This window comes from Anabrus simplex, chromosome 3, assembly GCF_040414725.1.
Source record: "Anabrus simplex isolate iqAnaSimp1 chromosome 3, ASM4041472v1, whole genome shotgun sequence".
NCBI lineage: Eukaryota > Metazoa > Arthropoda > Insecta > Orthoptera > Tettigoniidae > Anabrus > Anabrus simplex.
In genome coordinates this window covers 41,617,793-41,634,599 of record NC_090267.1, presented here as the reverse complement: position 1 = coordinate 41,634,599, position 16,807 = coordinate 41,617,793, and the positions used below count along the sequence as shown (strand labels likewise).

Below are 16,807 nucleotides of genomic sequence, written 5' to 3'. Positions count from 1 at the left end.
ATGTAGTTTTATATTGTAAATAACCATTATCGGGGATGTCAAAATTTGTTTCGTGTTGCACCCTACCCGCGTCCAGGAGAGCCACAGCCATCACTCCGGCTAGTCAGATATAGTCTCAGGGTACCCCCAAGTAAGAAAAATGTTTAATTTTTCTGTAAGTCAGGTTTTACGTGAATTCCGAGAAAGACACAACTACCTTACGGGATTCCATCTAATGAACGTCTTCATCTTAACGCAATATTTGCAAACTCATCTACGACCATCATTTCATAACGCAACTCACTTAAAACTACCTTATATACTAAATCTGTTTACCATCTACCACTATAAATAATCACTCATTAAGTTATAAAAATAATCGTGAAACATCTTTATTAAATGAATGAAACTTCGAAAGAAATGAGAATAGGCCTAAATATCTACATAAACTCCACAATTATTGTCTCAAAAATAAATATTCTTCTGTAGAAATTAAAGTTTAAGTCAGCGCTAGCTTATTTTAAATTATCATGATATTATGAACTCAATATTTCCGAAATGAAGTCAAATCTTCCCTAATTGTCCTCGAAAAGTTAAGTTAGTCACTCATGTGCACTAATATAACACAATTATTTCATCATTAATAAAATTCCAGGATTCCTCCACATAATTTACACACTTTTCGATATTAAAATCTGAATTCGTTGGCGTCGAATATCATCTGATGAAAACAAGAAGTCGACTGACGTGCCAAGGTTTTCGACCCTACTGCCATTTAAATTACGGCTCCTAGTCTATTATCTGCTCTTATAATATTCTAATTTAAAATATAAAACGATACTCAACATATGAAATATTCTATTTCCCTATTCTAGCTGTGTAATTCTTAATTCATTATATTACGGTTCAATATGCGTTCAGCCGTTAAGCTTCTCTTACATTTACTATGTGTGCAAGAAATTCAACAAGTATCCGCAGTACAACATCTCGGTATTATGCTTATACGTCGGCTACATATATGGTATTGTCTGCCTCGCAATATATATTCGCTGAGAATACGACACGAAACACATATATCTTTCTATTAACAGCTGTAGCTACTTCCAAATTATCTTCAATTCTCAACTAAATACGTATGTTAACCATCCATACCTTATTATAAGTTACTCCCGCGGCGTATTCTTTATCATTATTTGCATCGTTTAACTGTATCAATTCCAACCATATATGACGTCTACTCCTTACATACATGTCTCATTAATTATCACACGCGCAATATTATGCTTAAATTATATCAGGAAACTCCATATTATCATTTACAACCATCAATTAATACACTATTAACTTCCTCAATACCTACTTTCAACACGTATAACCTCCTATATATAATTTAATACTATTGAGACATGACGTTAATTTCGCATAAACATTCCATATTATTATCCAATTCACTATGAAATATGATGCATAACCCTAAATATTTATACTTTTAATGATATTATGCAGCAAAGAATAACATGATTCTAAATAACGCTTCTCAATACGCGATCCACTTATGACGTCATCTAAGACTGGATGGCTTTACGAAACTCATAGATCTTATTTATCACTTGATACTCTTTGAAATCAGCTGTTATAATACTTCACTTCTTAACCGTATTCTCATTTACCTGGTTGACTTATTTGTTAATACGTAACCATATTCCATGGGATATCCTTTAAGTTCTACACTGACTTAACATATTATTAGCATCTTAAATATATCGCACTTCACTTCATCATTTCACTTGCACACTTAATTATCTCATGCTTAGGCAATTCTATTCTACCGCATATACCACAAATATACATGAATTAAGAATTGTATTACTTAAGATAAACACTTAGCTCGTCTTTCGTCATCTCGGGACTCAGTTGCTCCCTTTCCGTTCGTCACATGGCTGGTACTCTGGCCATGGCTCGATGACTGGCTGGGTTCCTCATCTCAGGTTGCTCTGGCTGGGCGACATCCTTCTCTCATCTCGGGTAGTTTTAACTGCTCGGATGATAACTGCCTCCAGGTTGGTCCATTTGGGTGTTTAGTAGGCCATCATCTCCTTATGAAAACTGCCGATCATAACAAATATCTCTGAGAAGTACATATTCCTTGTAGATTTTCGTTAAATAAATATTTCCCCTGAGATATATATTTTTTTAGTTGTTTTTTTTTTTGTGAAATATTTACCCAATTCTCGAGATTTGCGTAGGATAATTCGCGCCTCGTCTTGTTCAAATATTTCAAATTAAATATTATTTCTTCACGACTCCTCTTTCATATGCAGTAATTCTCTGCTATTGTTTCGTCTTCCTGCAGTTTCCAGTTTCTGTTTCCGTAGTATAGCAGATCTTGTACTTCGGGATAATCAGTATATGTATCTAGATGGATTTTCGTAATTCTCGGTGTATCTTATATTCTCCATCGTACTTCTATATGTTATTGCGCCGCCTTCTTCAATATTATCGATGCTTTTGCTCGGTATTTGTATTAGAATCTGAGTAATCTTCTTATTTCCGCAGAGCGATATCAGTTACTTCTTATCCCCTCGAGTTGAATTTTTCAAGTGATTTTTTTAATAACCCCTTCTATCTTTTTCTTGTTTTTTAAAGCAATCTACTTGACTCTACTCTGTTCTGCTCCGCCTTCGGAATATCGCAGTTTCGAGTACGTCGTGGCCTTCTAATGTGTTTAACTGTTAAGACCTTGTTATGCACTCTTTTAGCTTGAGTGGTCCTTACCTTCCGTAGGCGCCATTTTGGAACATAACTCAGAATTGCAATGGGCATATTTTTGTTGAGGATTGTCCAAGGTCTTTCGATTATTTTACTTGAATGTCACCTTAGCGTGTCAATCCATAGACTTCGTGGTGGATGATATGTTGTTGTTGTTGCTGTTGTTGTTTGTTTCCAAGGCACAAGTGAGTGTAGGTTCGTGTAGTATGAGGCCATGCCTGTGGAGCAGATGGTGGTCTAGTAGTCCATTCACCCTAGAGTTTGGATGACTTACATTAGGTCACTTGAGTTTCATAAGCGTGAAATCGTTTCGGAAGGAAGTACCGGAATTAGTCCAAGGGATATCTGTAGACGTTATAAGAGATTGATATGGGTTGTTTTATTTTGCGTTGCGTGTACATTTATGCAGATTATAGGATTTAAGGATAGGATTATCCAAGCTAGAGCCTTAATAATTATTACGGTTATAACGTAAACTTGTTGAGTGACATCATGACATTAATAAATGGTACCTGTTGTTATTTATTTATTCCTGACTTACATTTTGGCGAAGTTAGGGCTCACGGCCCTCTCTTACACTTAACCACTATAAACAACAATATAACAATAACAATGTATTCAGTATTTCATCTGCAAAAGAATAAAACTATGAGAATAAACAATAAATATTTTCTGTTAAAGGCATTTTTCTATTAAACATGTCCCAGTGATAACGTAAATTTAATTGAAACAGTTGGAGAGACACCACTTCGTCCGGGATAGATCAATTTGTTCTTAATTAGGATTATGGGATTACTTCATTCATTAATTTATTAAATCCAGTGAAAGCGTATTATGTTAATTAGCTTAAAACCAACTAACTAACTTGAAAATGTATTCTGGAAATCTTAGTTTTATTTGCTGGAAAAATTCAACTTACTAACGTAACGATTAAGGGGACATGTCCAATAGCAAGGGACTTCACTGCCACAAGTGCTATGAGCGTTTGTTGATGTTGTTACTTTTTACATTTATTTGTTGAGCACAAGATATTCTGGGGGTTTACTAACTTAGAAACCTTGGTCATCAATTACTTTAACTTAACTCTATTCAGCCTTCAGCCTAGAAGTTTGGATGGCCATGGGGTCATCAACCTCAGTCAAATGGATTATGACCATCTGCCATTATAGCACCATTTTTCTTGCGGTCATCGTCCACAGTGACTTTAACGTAAATCACATAGTTAGATGTCGGTCCATGACATAGTCGCAGTGATTCATTTCAGGCTCCATGCCGTACAACCACATATCGATTGGACATTCTTAATTACACCAAGAGTCCAGAGCTCATGGTACGGTGGCTTGATTATCTTGAATCATTATGGTGGTACAAATTGTTAAAGTAACGATTAAGGGGACATGCCCAATAGCAAGGGACTTTACTACCACACATTTTGTGGGCATTTGTTGTTGTTGTTGTTGTTATTTTTTATATTGTATTTGTTGAGCAACAGATGTGCTAGGCATTTACTAACATGTAAACCTTGTTCATCAACTACTTTAACTTAACTGTGTTCTGCCTTCAGCCTAGAAGCTGATGTAAGCTGATCTTAGGGACCTGCAGACTTTATTTATTTATTCTTAAGACCGTTGTTTTAGTAAGGATGCCTATCAGGCAGTTGTGTTAAGGTCTTCAAAGCCAGCGTCTCTCATTATAATTGCTGTTATTCGTTTGTTTGTAAACGGACAGGATTGAGTTCGTTCATCAGATGTTGTGAAATGTCACACGTTTTTCAGATTTCGTTTCCAGTGTTCTACGAACACTTTGAAATCGAGTTCTCTCATTGTAGACATTAGGTTTAAATCTCTGCGACCCGCCTCTTACCCAAGCAAGTGATGAAGAACCCATAAGAGATCCAGGAGAAAGATCTCATGCTGCTTTTCTGATAGGCAAGGAAGGTAGGCATCCATCGAATGGCCTTAAAGGGTTCACTATCAATCTAATTAGCGCGTGTGTTTTCATGTGTGAAAGTATTTCCGACAATTCAACACTGTTGCCGGCAAATAATTTAAGAAATTAGGGCAAGAACCGATTAATATCGGTGCTAACATTAACAAAGTAGATATCGTTGATGTGTTACCACATCCTTTCACAAGTAGTGGAAACAATGACAGACGGAAGGGAACATCTTTGCCCATGACTGAGATAGCACGTGAAGGAGCATCATCGGGGAAGGTCGGAGGACATAGCTCGCCTCGCCTTTGAGGAGCAAATTTCGGTCATGGTCATGCTCGACAGATATAACCTGGGCATAGAGCGTGTTCTTCATGACACTAGTTCTAATAGGCCATCCCCCTAATGTTTATACAAATCTCAAAGCAGAACTGTTTTTGAGGCTAGTATATTACTTATTACCTTCAGTAACTTTGCATTTTGACTTGTAGTGACTAAATACGGCGTGTTTCTCCTCAGATGAATGATATATCAACGAACTCATCACGCGAACACCTTCCGAATGTATTTTAGCGGTAACAATTATGTTCGCTTCTTCTAGATGAGCAGGCGAATAAAAGTCAGTTTGTGACCTATCTTCACAGATCCGCAGTTTGGACAATATATATTGTGTTACCGTTTCTTGGAGGAATTCCGCCGTTCACAGGTGAAATATAGCTCTTAATGCCTTCCAGAATATCTGCTATGGATGGGTTCGAAGTTTAGAACAATTTTAATTTCTTATCGAATCATCTAATACGAAGACATTCACCCTGTACACAGGAATCCCTCCTAATACATGCCTCTTCATCCGCGACATCTCATTTTTTTGCTATTTGTTTTACGTCGCACCGACACAGATAGGTCTTTGACGACGATGGGATAGGAAAGGCCTAGGAAGTGGAAGGAAGCGGCCGTGGCCTTAATTAAGGTACAGCCCCAGCATTTGCCTGATGTGAAAATGGGAAACCACGGAAAATCATCTTCAGGGCTGCCGACAGTGGGGCTCAAACCCACTAGCTCCCGATTACTGGATGCTAGCCGCACTTAAGCGACGGCAACTATCGAGCTCGGTACATCTCATGTTCATGTTACATCTCTGAATCAGTTTTATACCACTTATTAAGCATTGTACCACAACGGATTAAACCGTAGAACCTATTAAATAGTTCGTACTAGTGGTGGGTGTATTCTCTACGTACTGCGGTCTACCCGAGTGATGACAATACAGTGAGTAATAGTTGCCATTTTACTTTATTTTCACAGGCTTACCATTTTCAACACTATGCCCGTACGGAATACGGGCACACTGCAATAAAGAGCCTGTTTGTGAAATAATCTTTTAATCTCACAATGAAGATTGCGTATAGTCATTTTCTTTGAGCCAGGTTGGCTCTTTTTACATGCTGACATGCAAGTTGAAAGCAGAGCAATATAGCCTAGACGAGGGATGGCCAACCTATGCCTCGCGTGTCACTAGATGACACGCGAACACGATTTCGGTGGCACAATACATGCACATGTTCACGTTTTATGTACGTCTCGTGGTATAGAATATACATATCTCGTGCACCGTATAGCCATAATGTTTCAGGTTTAACAAATAAATACCGAATTTCTAAATTCTAGTTCCATTGGGACGTGTATTATGGCAACACTGTATCACTAATAGGTCCGTAAGTCAAGTAGATAAATGTTAGATGCAGCCTAAGAGCCATTCGCTCATCCACATCAATGAATTAGTGAAATTTGGTTTTAGTGTGGTTGCCAACATCACATAATTATTCTTAGTGAGTAACTGTTTATTGTTTTCAATTTTGTAAGACAAATAGTTGCAGAGAGATTATCCCAATTGCGAGATTTGGAGAAACTATCGCACTTTTATGTTTAAAAACCTCATAATAAACAAATGAGTGATATTAAGATCGCTTTTTCTGAATGGATAGTCATTAAGAGTTTAAAAATGGACTTGACCGAATTTCAAGGAACACGGGTGAGCAAATTCGTACAACTTGGCTAAGCATTGATGAAAATCGAGTGTAGTGTTGATGTTGAATACTCTCCATAGAGGCCGGAGAAATTAATACTTGAACAGTGGTACAGCCTACCAGAAATGTTTTCGGCCCTGAAGAAACTTGCTATAGCGCGAGCTACTTTGTCTGGGTTATCGTACGCCTGCGAGCAGCTATTTTCTACAATGAACATTGTTATCTCAACAGTTAGAAACCATATTGGTTCAGATCTAAGTGCTTCTCGTGTGTTGTTGGAGATAACAGGTCATGAAGCTAATATTAACGACATGGCTAGTGAGAATTTTTGCGTTATTGGCAAAATACGGACACTGAACTTACAATCAAATATAGTATTTTAGAATGCATATATGTAAAATGTATTTTGAAACATAATTTGGAATTAGGGATGGATGTCGGTGGCGGCGGTGCTGAGGGAGGGGGGAGGGAGTAGTAGTAGCACTACCAAATGAAAATAACAAGTGGCGCAGTAGACAGTTCAGAATAAAAATCCATGCTTAAAATGGAAAAGGTTAGCCATCCCTGGCTCAGACCACACGGACGTCAAGTGTTTGACGGGTTGCATAACTTCAAGAAACGTAAGGGGCCGGTGGACTACTCTCAATACGTACGGTGCATAATGATTATTGACTTAACATATTGAGTCTTTCTGGTGCTGTACTGCCTCTATTTGGAGATAAATTTTGTTTAACTCTCTTTCATTCCAGGTGTCATCGATTCGTTCCTCTCCTGGCCATGGTTTCAGCCGCTGAGCAGACTCTGTTACTCCATTTATCTCATCCACTTGTCCGTACAGATGAACAAGATCTATTCTCTGCGCACGATTGTATACATGAGTGACGACAATATAGTGAGTAAAAGTTGACAGTTTATTTTCTTTTATCACAGGGTTACTAATTGTTTACGGGCTGCCTGGCTGAGGCAGTAAAGGCCTGATTGGTTAACTCGGAAGGATGTGGGTTCGAATCCCCGTCAGGAATCCCCATTAGAAATGAGATTTCCACTTTCGAAGGTACACATGTACCTAAGGTTCATTCGGCCTTCGCCAAAAATGAGTACTAGGTCAATTCCTAGGGGCAAAGGAGGCTGGGCGTGGAGCTAACCACTGTAACCCATCGAGAACCGAGATTGCGGATTGTGAAAGACTTTACCTTACACCCCTCCAAGGGCCTTCATTGCCTGTATGGAGATGCCTTTGCTTTGCTTCTTACTCCTGTTTTGCTACGCGTGTTTATTGTTTTATCAATTTGGACTATACTTCCCTGAGAAGAACTATGAAATCCCCCTAGCATCCTTCCTCCCCGTTTATTACCTTTCCCATCTACGAGAACCCCCTTCTTAGCCCATATGTCTTTCAAGTCCTGTCTTTGCTTCTTTTCCTTATGATCATCTATTTTGCTGCTACGTTTTAGAGCTACGGGTGCACTACCCATACTAGTTCCCGATTTAGCATCAGGTGTTAAGCATTTACTCACAGGTCACCCCTCGGCACTGGTGGCAACGTCCTCACGCGCAGTGGCAGTCAGCAAACTTGTCGGCATATGCTCCGCTCCTGTTTCTTGCGCTTCATCATTCTTTCTTCCGTGTTGTTCTGATGCCGCACTTCGTTCTCGCACCAAGTCTTCCAACTAGGATGACGAGTAGTTCTTTCTCCAGCCATCGCCTTTGATGAGTAGTCTCTTGCATCTTATAAACGCTGTAAGAACCTCTCTGCTTGCTCTCCTCATGTGAAATCGAAGAACTGTCATCTTCTTTCTTTCTTCAACTCCCAAGTCCCTCTGGATCCAAACTTTGGTCCCTTTTAAGTTCCTGACATTCCGAAGGATTTGATAGGCATTCATCCCTGATACCAATTGTACTTTAATCGACCTATTCCCTTGGGTCCTTCATATTCTCTGCACGTCATCCACATCGGATTCCGTGCAATTTACTTTCACCCCTAACGTAAGCACTTCCAATACAGAAGATAGTAATGCCAGTTTATCCTCGCTTCTATTCTCTTTAATCCCATGTATGAACAAGCATCTGATACGTTGGGCAAACTTTGACCTCCGGACCTGCGTCTCCAACTACCGTGTGCGCTGCTCCTGCATCATCGATGTTCCTTTGCGGTTTCCATTTCCTCTTGGTATTTATCCAGGGATTCTTTTATACCTGCCATATCACACTTTAGGCTATCTTTCATATCCTGAATGTTCTTATTCTGCGCCATGATGAGCTCCCTCGTTGTGTCTGTTTGCCTGACCTCTTTTATCACCTCCTTAAATTTTTCTATATCCTCCCTATTCAATAGCCCAGAGTTGCTTTCCACTCCTCCAATTACTAATAGCACAGCGACCACTATCGCTGCCAGCACGATTTCAGAGTATTTTACATCACATCTTAGACCACATACCTGATACTTTATGCGGTTGTTCCATCGGCCCGATGACCACTCGGTATGATTCTAAGCCTATTCCCATTTAGCTTACGTCACAAACATTCAGCACTCACGCACAGACGTCTGCTTCACTTGCAGGCCTCCAATCTATTCTGCTTTCTACTCTTTGTTTACGACGTATAACTCCCACCACTCACCGCTACTATCAAACTATGCTGTCTGCCTCCCTCTTTATGCATTAGTATGCACTACAAGTTTATTTACATTGTATTTTGATATTTAACATCAAAAATAAGTCAGGGGTGTGCATTGAACAATATTACCATAAGGTTGACTAGGGAAGGAAAACACCAGAACTTCTCGAACAGATGATTTAGAAAAATAGTGGCCGAATATAATACCCAGTATCCAGCAGTGGAAACGGCCTAGCAAAGACGGTAAATAAGTTTGTTGAATGGAACATACAAGGCCGAACACGGAAAGACCTGGAAGAGAGCTAAGGAGCAGGAACTAGCAATGTCGGTTTATATAAGGGGGGCTCAAATAAACACGGATAACATTCCGTAGCTCAGAAGTTATCACCGATATTAATCCCACTGGTTGATGAGACAGTGAATCCCATTCTTGAAAGTGCTGGCGGGCAGTCGACGGAACTACAACTGTATCCAGTCACACTCATACACTCATCGTGGTCCGAAGTAAAGTGATCTCCCCCATCCTCTTATATATCACCACTTTTGCTCTAATTTCACTTTCACGACAATGCCGTTATAAACCGTCCTTTACACATCATAGAGGGTAATTTCACATCCATTCTGCATATTAGCCCCATTGTTCAGAACTTCAACAAAACAATTTTCTTTAGAATTTACAAGTTTGTCAAAATATTCCTTCCAACAGCCCTGTAATTCCCTCGGTTCTGCAGTGAGTCCTCATATTTTTTTACACGAATCACTATTCATATCACTTTTACCTCCCTTTATAACATTCTCTATTTTCGTCCAGAAAGATTCCTCTGCCGCTTGACCAAGACTTTCCATATTATTGCCGAAATCTTCCGAGAGATTTTCTTGAATTATACAGTGATATGTTTCGTTCTGTTTTCTTCATCTACGTACAATTTGCCATCTACATCAGTTGTTATTTGGATCTATATTTGTTGCACCTCATTTTAACATTCATCATTCAACCAGTATATTCGACTATCCAAAGTTTACACAGTTGTTCCAGGCTTCTCTTGCTGGTTCTACACCATAAATCCTGTATGCTAACCATACCTCCTCTGCGAACCATGTGACCTTGCCGCTGTGGGGAGGCTTGCGTGTCCCAATGATGCAGATAGCTGAGCCGCAGGTGCAACCATATGGGATGGGTATCTGTTGAGAGACCAGACTAACGAATGGTTCATCGAAAGGGGGTAGCAGCCTTTCGCTAGTTGCAAGGGCGGCAGTCTAGATGATTGACTGATACGGCCTTGTAATAATACTCAACATGGCTTAGCTGTGTTGATACTGCTACACGGCTGAAAGCAACGGGAAACTACAGCCGTAACTACCTCCCGAGGACATGCAGCTCTCTCTGTATGAAGGATGTACTGACGATGGCTTCCTCCCGTTTAAAATATTCCGGAGGTAAACTAGTCCCCCATTCGGATCTCCGGGTGGGGACTACACGAGAGGGGGCGATCATCAGGGAGATGGATACCGAGAACGAAGAATTATCTACAACCTGTATAAAAATCAGTCTGCAGTGATAAGAATCGAGGGCTTAGAAAAAGAAGCAGAAATCCAGAAAGGAGTGAGGCAAGGCTGCAGTTTGTCCTCTCTCCTTTTCAATGTTTACATAGAACAGGCAGTAAAGGAAATCAAAGAGAAATTTGGAAAGGGAATCACAGTCCAAGGAGAGGAAATCAAAACTCTGAGATTTGCCGATGATATTATTATTTTATCTGAGACTGCAGAAGATCTCGAGAAGTTGCTGAATGGTATGGATGAAGTCTTAGGTAAGGAGTACAAGATGAAAATAAATAAGTCCAAAACAAAAGTAATGGAGTGCAGTCGAACGAAGGCAGGTGATGTAGGAAATATTAGATTAGGAAACGAAGTCTTAAAGGAAGTAGATGAATATTGTTACTTGGGTAGTAAAATAACTAACGATGGCAGAAGTAAGGAGGACATAAAATGCAGACTAGCACAAGCAAGGAAGAGCTTTCTTAAGAAAAGAAATTTGCTCAATTCAAACATTGATATCGGAATTAGAAAGATGTTTTTGAAGGCTTTTGTGTGGAGCGTGGCATTGTATGGAAGTGAAACATGGACGATAACTAGCTCAGAAAGAAAGAGAATAGAAGCTTTTGAAATGTGGTGTTACAGAAGAATGCTGAAGGTGAGATGGATAGATCGAATCACGAATGAAGAGATACTGAATCGAATTGGTGAGAGGAGATCGATTTGCCGAAATTTGACGAGAAGAAGAGATAGAATGATAGGACACATCTTAAGACACCCAGGACTTGTTCAGTTGGTTTTTGAAGGAAGTGTAGGTGGCAAGAACGGTAGGGGTAGACCAAGGTATGAATATGACAAACAGATTAGAGCAGATGTAGGATGCAATAGTTACGTAGAAATGAAAAGTTTAGCACATGATAGAGTGGCATGGAGGGCTGCATCAAACCAGTCTATGGACTGATGACTCAAACACAACCATTCCTTTCTATCACATCGAAATTCACAGATAATTTAAATATTCTCAGTACCTAGTAGACTGGACGGTACAACTACTTACTAGCAGCTTTACATACTATTTAGAAAACCGTCACTTAAACTTACACAGAAGTCAGTGACTTACATGTTACACTCCACAAACCAACATTGCAGACATTATTTTAACATTCAAGGAATGTACCTCTAATATCATTTTGAGTCTTTTTCCGATATATCCTAAGGTATAGTAGGTATGACACTAAGTCTACTGCAAGTAATGCACATTTACTTTTCAGTTCCCTGTTATACAAACGAATATCCCACTTAGTTTTATTTTTCTGCGATTTTCCCTTCAGTTAACCTCAAATATCGATACCGCTTACATAACAGGAATGTTGTACTAAACTGTTGCACTAGTCTTAACCTGGCCTGTCACATCACAACGTTACGGATATAACAAGGAAACATGCCAGACTGAGTGGCTCAAACGGTTGAGGCGCCGGCCTACTGACCCCAACTTGGCAGGTTTGATCCTGGCTCAATCCGGTGTACTTGAAAGTGTTCAAAACGCCAGCCTCATGTCGGTAGATTTACTGAAACATAAAAGAAACCCTGCGGGACTTATTTTCTGCACATCGGGGTCTCCAAAAAAAGTAAGAGTCGTTAGTGGGACGTAAACCAAATAAAAATTATCATTAACATTATTATCAAAGAAAAATCCTAATGTATTTGTTCTCAATAACATTATTATCAAAGAAACATTCTAAAGTATTTTTTGTCATTAACATCATCATCTGAGAATCATCTTAAAGTATTTGTTCTCAATAACATTTTTATCGGAGGAATACCCTAAAGTATTTGTTCTCAATAACATTATTATCAAAGAAACATCGTAAAGTATTTGTCGTCTATAACATTATTATCAAAGAAATATAGTTATGTATTTGTACTCATTACTATTATTATCGTCCGCCTCTGTGGTGTAGTGGTTAGTGTGATTAGCTGCCATCCCCGGAGGCCCGGGTTCGATTCCCGGCTCTGCCACGAAAATTTGAAAAGTGGTACGAGGGCTGGAACGGGGTCCGCTCAGCCTCGGGAAGTCAACTGAGTAGAGGGGGGTTCGATTCCCTCCTCAGCCATGCTGGAAGTGGTTTTCCGTGGTTTCCCACTTCTACTCCATGCAAATGCAGGGATGGTACCTAACTTAATGCCACGGCCGCTTCCTTCCCTCTTCCTTGTCTATCCCTTCCTAACTTCCCATCCCCACACAAGGCCCCTGTTCAGCATAGCAGGTGAGGTCGCCTGGGCGAGGTACTGGTCATCTTCCCCAGTTGTATCCCCAGATCCAGAGTCTGCAGCTCCAGGACACTTCCCTTGAGGCGGTAAAGGTGGAATCTCTCGATGAGTCCGAGGGATAAACCGACCCTGGAGGGTAAACAGATTACGAACGAACGAACATTATTATCAATGAAATATCGTTAATTATTTGTACTCACTAAAATTATTAACAAAGTAACATCGTAAAGAGTTTGTACTCAATAACATTATTATAAAAGTAACATCGTAAGGTATTTGTTCTCAGTAACATTATCATAAGAGGAACATCGTGAAGTATTTGTACTACCTTGATCCCAACAAAAAAAAAAAAAGAATTTCATTTGATATATTATGTTTGTGCTATTTCAGATGCGTGAATTCTTCGGTGACCTGGTTATCTCGCTTCTGCTCGGTATTGTTATGTCGCTGACGTTTGAGTCACCATTCATCGTCCTGGAGAATGAACTTCTCGGTAAGTATCCATAATGAGAGAAATGCTGATAACTTTAGTTGATCAGAAAAGTTCAACTGCAAAACATTCGAGGAACTCGAGTATACCACATTGATAACTTTAAAACCGATGTGTTTGCCTCTATTCACTCTCGGGCGAGTAAACAGCATCGTTTGAAAAATGTTAGAATTCACTGTCTGTATTAACCGGCACTGCCCGGACACCTGATTTCTTGTTTACTTGTAGATACTGCACTACCTGTCAATTATGAGTGAAGCGATTTTTTGTGGATTTCTTTTTGTGACGTTGACTGATATTTTAAGAATTATTTTATAGCTTAAAGAGTGGTTTTCGTGGGTTTAGTTTCAAGTTTTATTTATAGAGTATTTTGTTCCTTGTTAATTAAAGCAATGTTGTCCGACTCGTTGGCTAAACGGTCAGTGTACTGGCCTTCGGTTCAGAAGGTCCCGGGCTCGATTCCCGGCCGGGTCGGAGATTTTAACCTTAACTGATTAATTCCAATGGCACGGGGGCTGGGTGTATTTGTTGTCTTCATCATCATTTTATTCTCATCACGACGCGCAGGTCGCCTACGGGAGTCAAATAGAAAGACCTCCATTTGGCGAGCCGAACCCGTCCTGGGATATCCCGGCACTAAAAGCCATACGACATTCCATTTTTCAAAGCATTCTCGATCAGGTTTAACATTTTCTTCATAAGCACTAATCGCAATACCAATACAGATGAACTGGTACTTAAACGGCATCCATAGTGTCACAATGCCTCACACAAAGCCGCGGAAAGTATGAACTTTATGCTAATGTTGGTCATTTTTTATTATTGCTATGTTTACCAGGGGTTGTCGTACCCCTCCAGTATCTTTTTTGAGATAGTAATTCGTATTTCTACGAAGTTGGTTCGAGAGATATTCTTTAAGATACTGTAAACATATACGTCTACAATCTCGCTCATTTTGGTAATTTTCTCTTTCACACATTTTAATTTTAGTATTTGCCTAACCTGTTTGAAATGATTTATTATATTTTCATAATTGTGAGATTGATTGATAGTTTATTAACTTTTCTGGAGATTTAGGAATATTGTTATGTATATCATTTCTACTTTTAATTTGTGATTATTTATCTCCCCATTATTTCCTTGCAGCAGCCCAGATTTTCTGGTATGTAACTGATCCTTTCAATCAAACAATACTTTCAAGTTGTAACGGTATGTATTTTCGCGCCGCATTAAGATATAATTTACACAATTCCAACTGTCAGTGGGGGCTGTATCCAATCAGCCGAGGGACCCTGAAAACCGTGTAATCAACATTACTCTTGGTGGATTTGTATATTTTATATTTCACCCGTTCTGAATCACCATGCCAATGGATGCTCACTTCAATGGCATCCTGAGTGTCACTATTCATCTCAGTGACCCCGAAAACTATGACGTTCAACTTAATAGCATCTGAAGTGTCAGTATTCATCTAAGCAATCCCCACTTACCCAAGATAATTTTCTTCTAGATAATACAGTACGTCATGTGATCACCAAGTTTAGTTTATACGTATTCTGCAATATAATACATACATCCGCTATCTCCGTTACAATTGATATTTTCATTTTCACTCCTTCTCACCCCCGTGCCGATGCGGCTGACCTTTGATTTAATCGATATTTGGAGTGTCTCTATTCATCTCAGCGACCCTGATAATTGTGGGGTCTATTTTAATATTTCTCCTTTCCTACCACCGGTACATTTATATCCATAATATCGGTCATTTGGGACATCCACCCCCCCCTCCCCCACTTTTCACCGCCCCAATCCCAATGTCGATGCTGGATGAACTTTGACATAAACGACATACGGAGTTTCACTGTTCAACTCAACGACCCCAAAACCGATGGATTCAACATTATTTTCGATTAATTTTTATATACCACCCCTCCCAACTGCAACCCTATGGGTGACTTGCCCCCAGATTGCTGCGCTTTTTTCAGACCATCATATGCGTAGCATAATCTCTCCTTGGCCTAGTGTACATTTACGCACGTGCCTAATTCGAACGCCATGCCTGTATTCTACTGCAGAATCGAAGAGCTGACGTTTCCATGGCTACGCATGGTCATTCCTTCAGTCTGCTCCTATAGCGGGGTAGTGTGATGACGCTGTCTCCATAACGGCTGGTTTTGGGCCCATTAAACATGGTTTTCGGGGCCCATTGGGGCTGAACGAATTTTGTTCTTCGCGTCGTGAGGCTTAAAATGAGCTTTGTTTCGTCCTTGTACGACAAATTCGATTTTTTGCATATATATTAGCCTACGTTAATGAGCCATAGGGCGTAAATTTATGAAATGGAGAGGGCTGTTAAAATTTTTTATAGATGAGGTTACCCGCAGGATCCTAAAAGATAAGTATACAAAATGTGTTCAGATTGGTGAACGGTATGGATTTGTACAAGGAACAGACAGGCATACATTATGCTTTATGCTGGAAGTCCACAACATGGTTTTAACTGGCGGGGTCAACAACGTTACCAATGACTGCGGAATAGATGCAAACCGTGAATCTGAGGAATATAATGATAGGTTTTCTGAATTATAAGACTGGATGGAAGAACAAGTTGAAATCAACGAGCCTGCCTATGCGTACAGCTTCTGGTGCATTGCGCGTAAAATAGGTTAATTTTACACCACAGAAACACAATTTTCATCGATCTTAGTCTGTCATTAGGAAGGAATTTAATTTACCTCAACAAAGAGCCTATCGAATTCAAAATATTAATTTCTCTCTTCGCGATGGATATTTTTCTTACATATATCAGAGGAGACAAATATTTTCCCAGGGTTCAAGCACTTCGCAATATCTGAGGAAATCACTCTGCATAGAATTTATCGCACACATGTTAAGGCCTGATAAAAGAGCCTAGGAAAAACTATTTCCCTCACGAATACAGAGGAACAATGTAAATATTTGAAAATATAATCATTGTCAAATCACCCGAAATTTCTGAGATGGGATGAGCGTAAAGTTGAATAAAACTTGAAAGTGAAGGGGTTCACATTGTGGCTACTCCAACCACTACTCTTATACTTACATCTCCTTCACACAATATACATAACATTTGTTTGAGCGCCAGTTGCTTTTTTAAGAAAAACAACAAAATTCGGTAGAGCATACCTCTTATATCAATTATCTCAAGGCG

General features: G+C 39.5%; 1 protein-coding gene across 1 annotated transcript in view; it reads left to right on the top strand.

The window, feature by feature from the left end:
* The window catches only part of LOC136866635 (nose resistant to fluoxetine protein 6), an 88,713-nt gene that overhangs the window by 56,484 nt on the left and 15,422 nt on the right, over positions 1-16,807 (top strand). The window contains exons 11-12 of the mRNA XM_068226988.1: positions 7,457-7,599; positions 13,518-13,620. Coding sequence (XP_068083089.1) covers positions 7,457-7,599; positions 13,518-13,620 — 246 coding nt within the window. The remainder of the gene's footprint in view (positions 1-7,456; positions 7,600-13,517; positions 13,621-16,807) is intronic.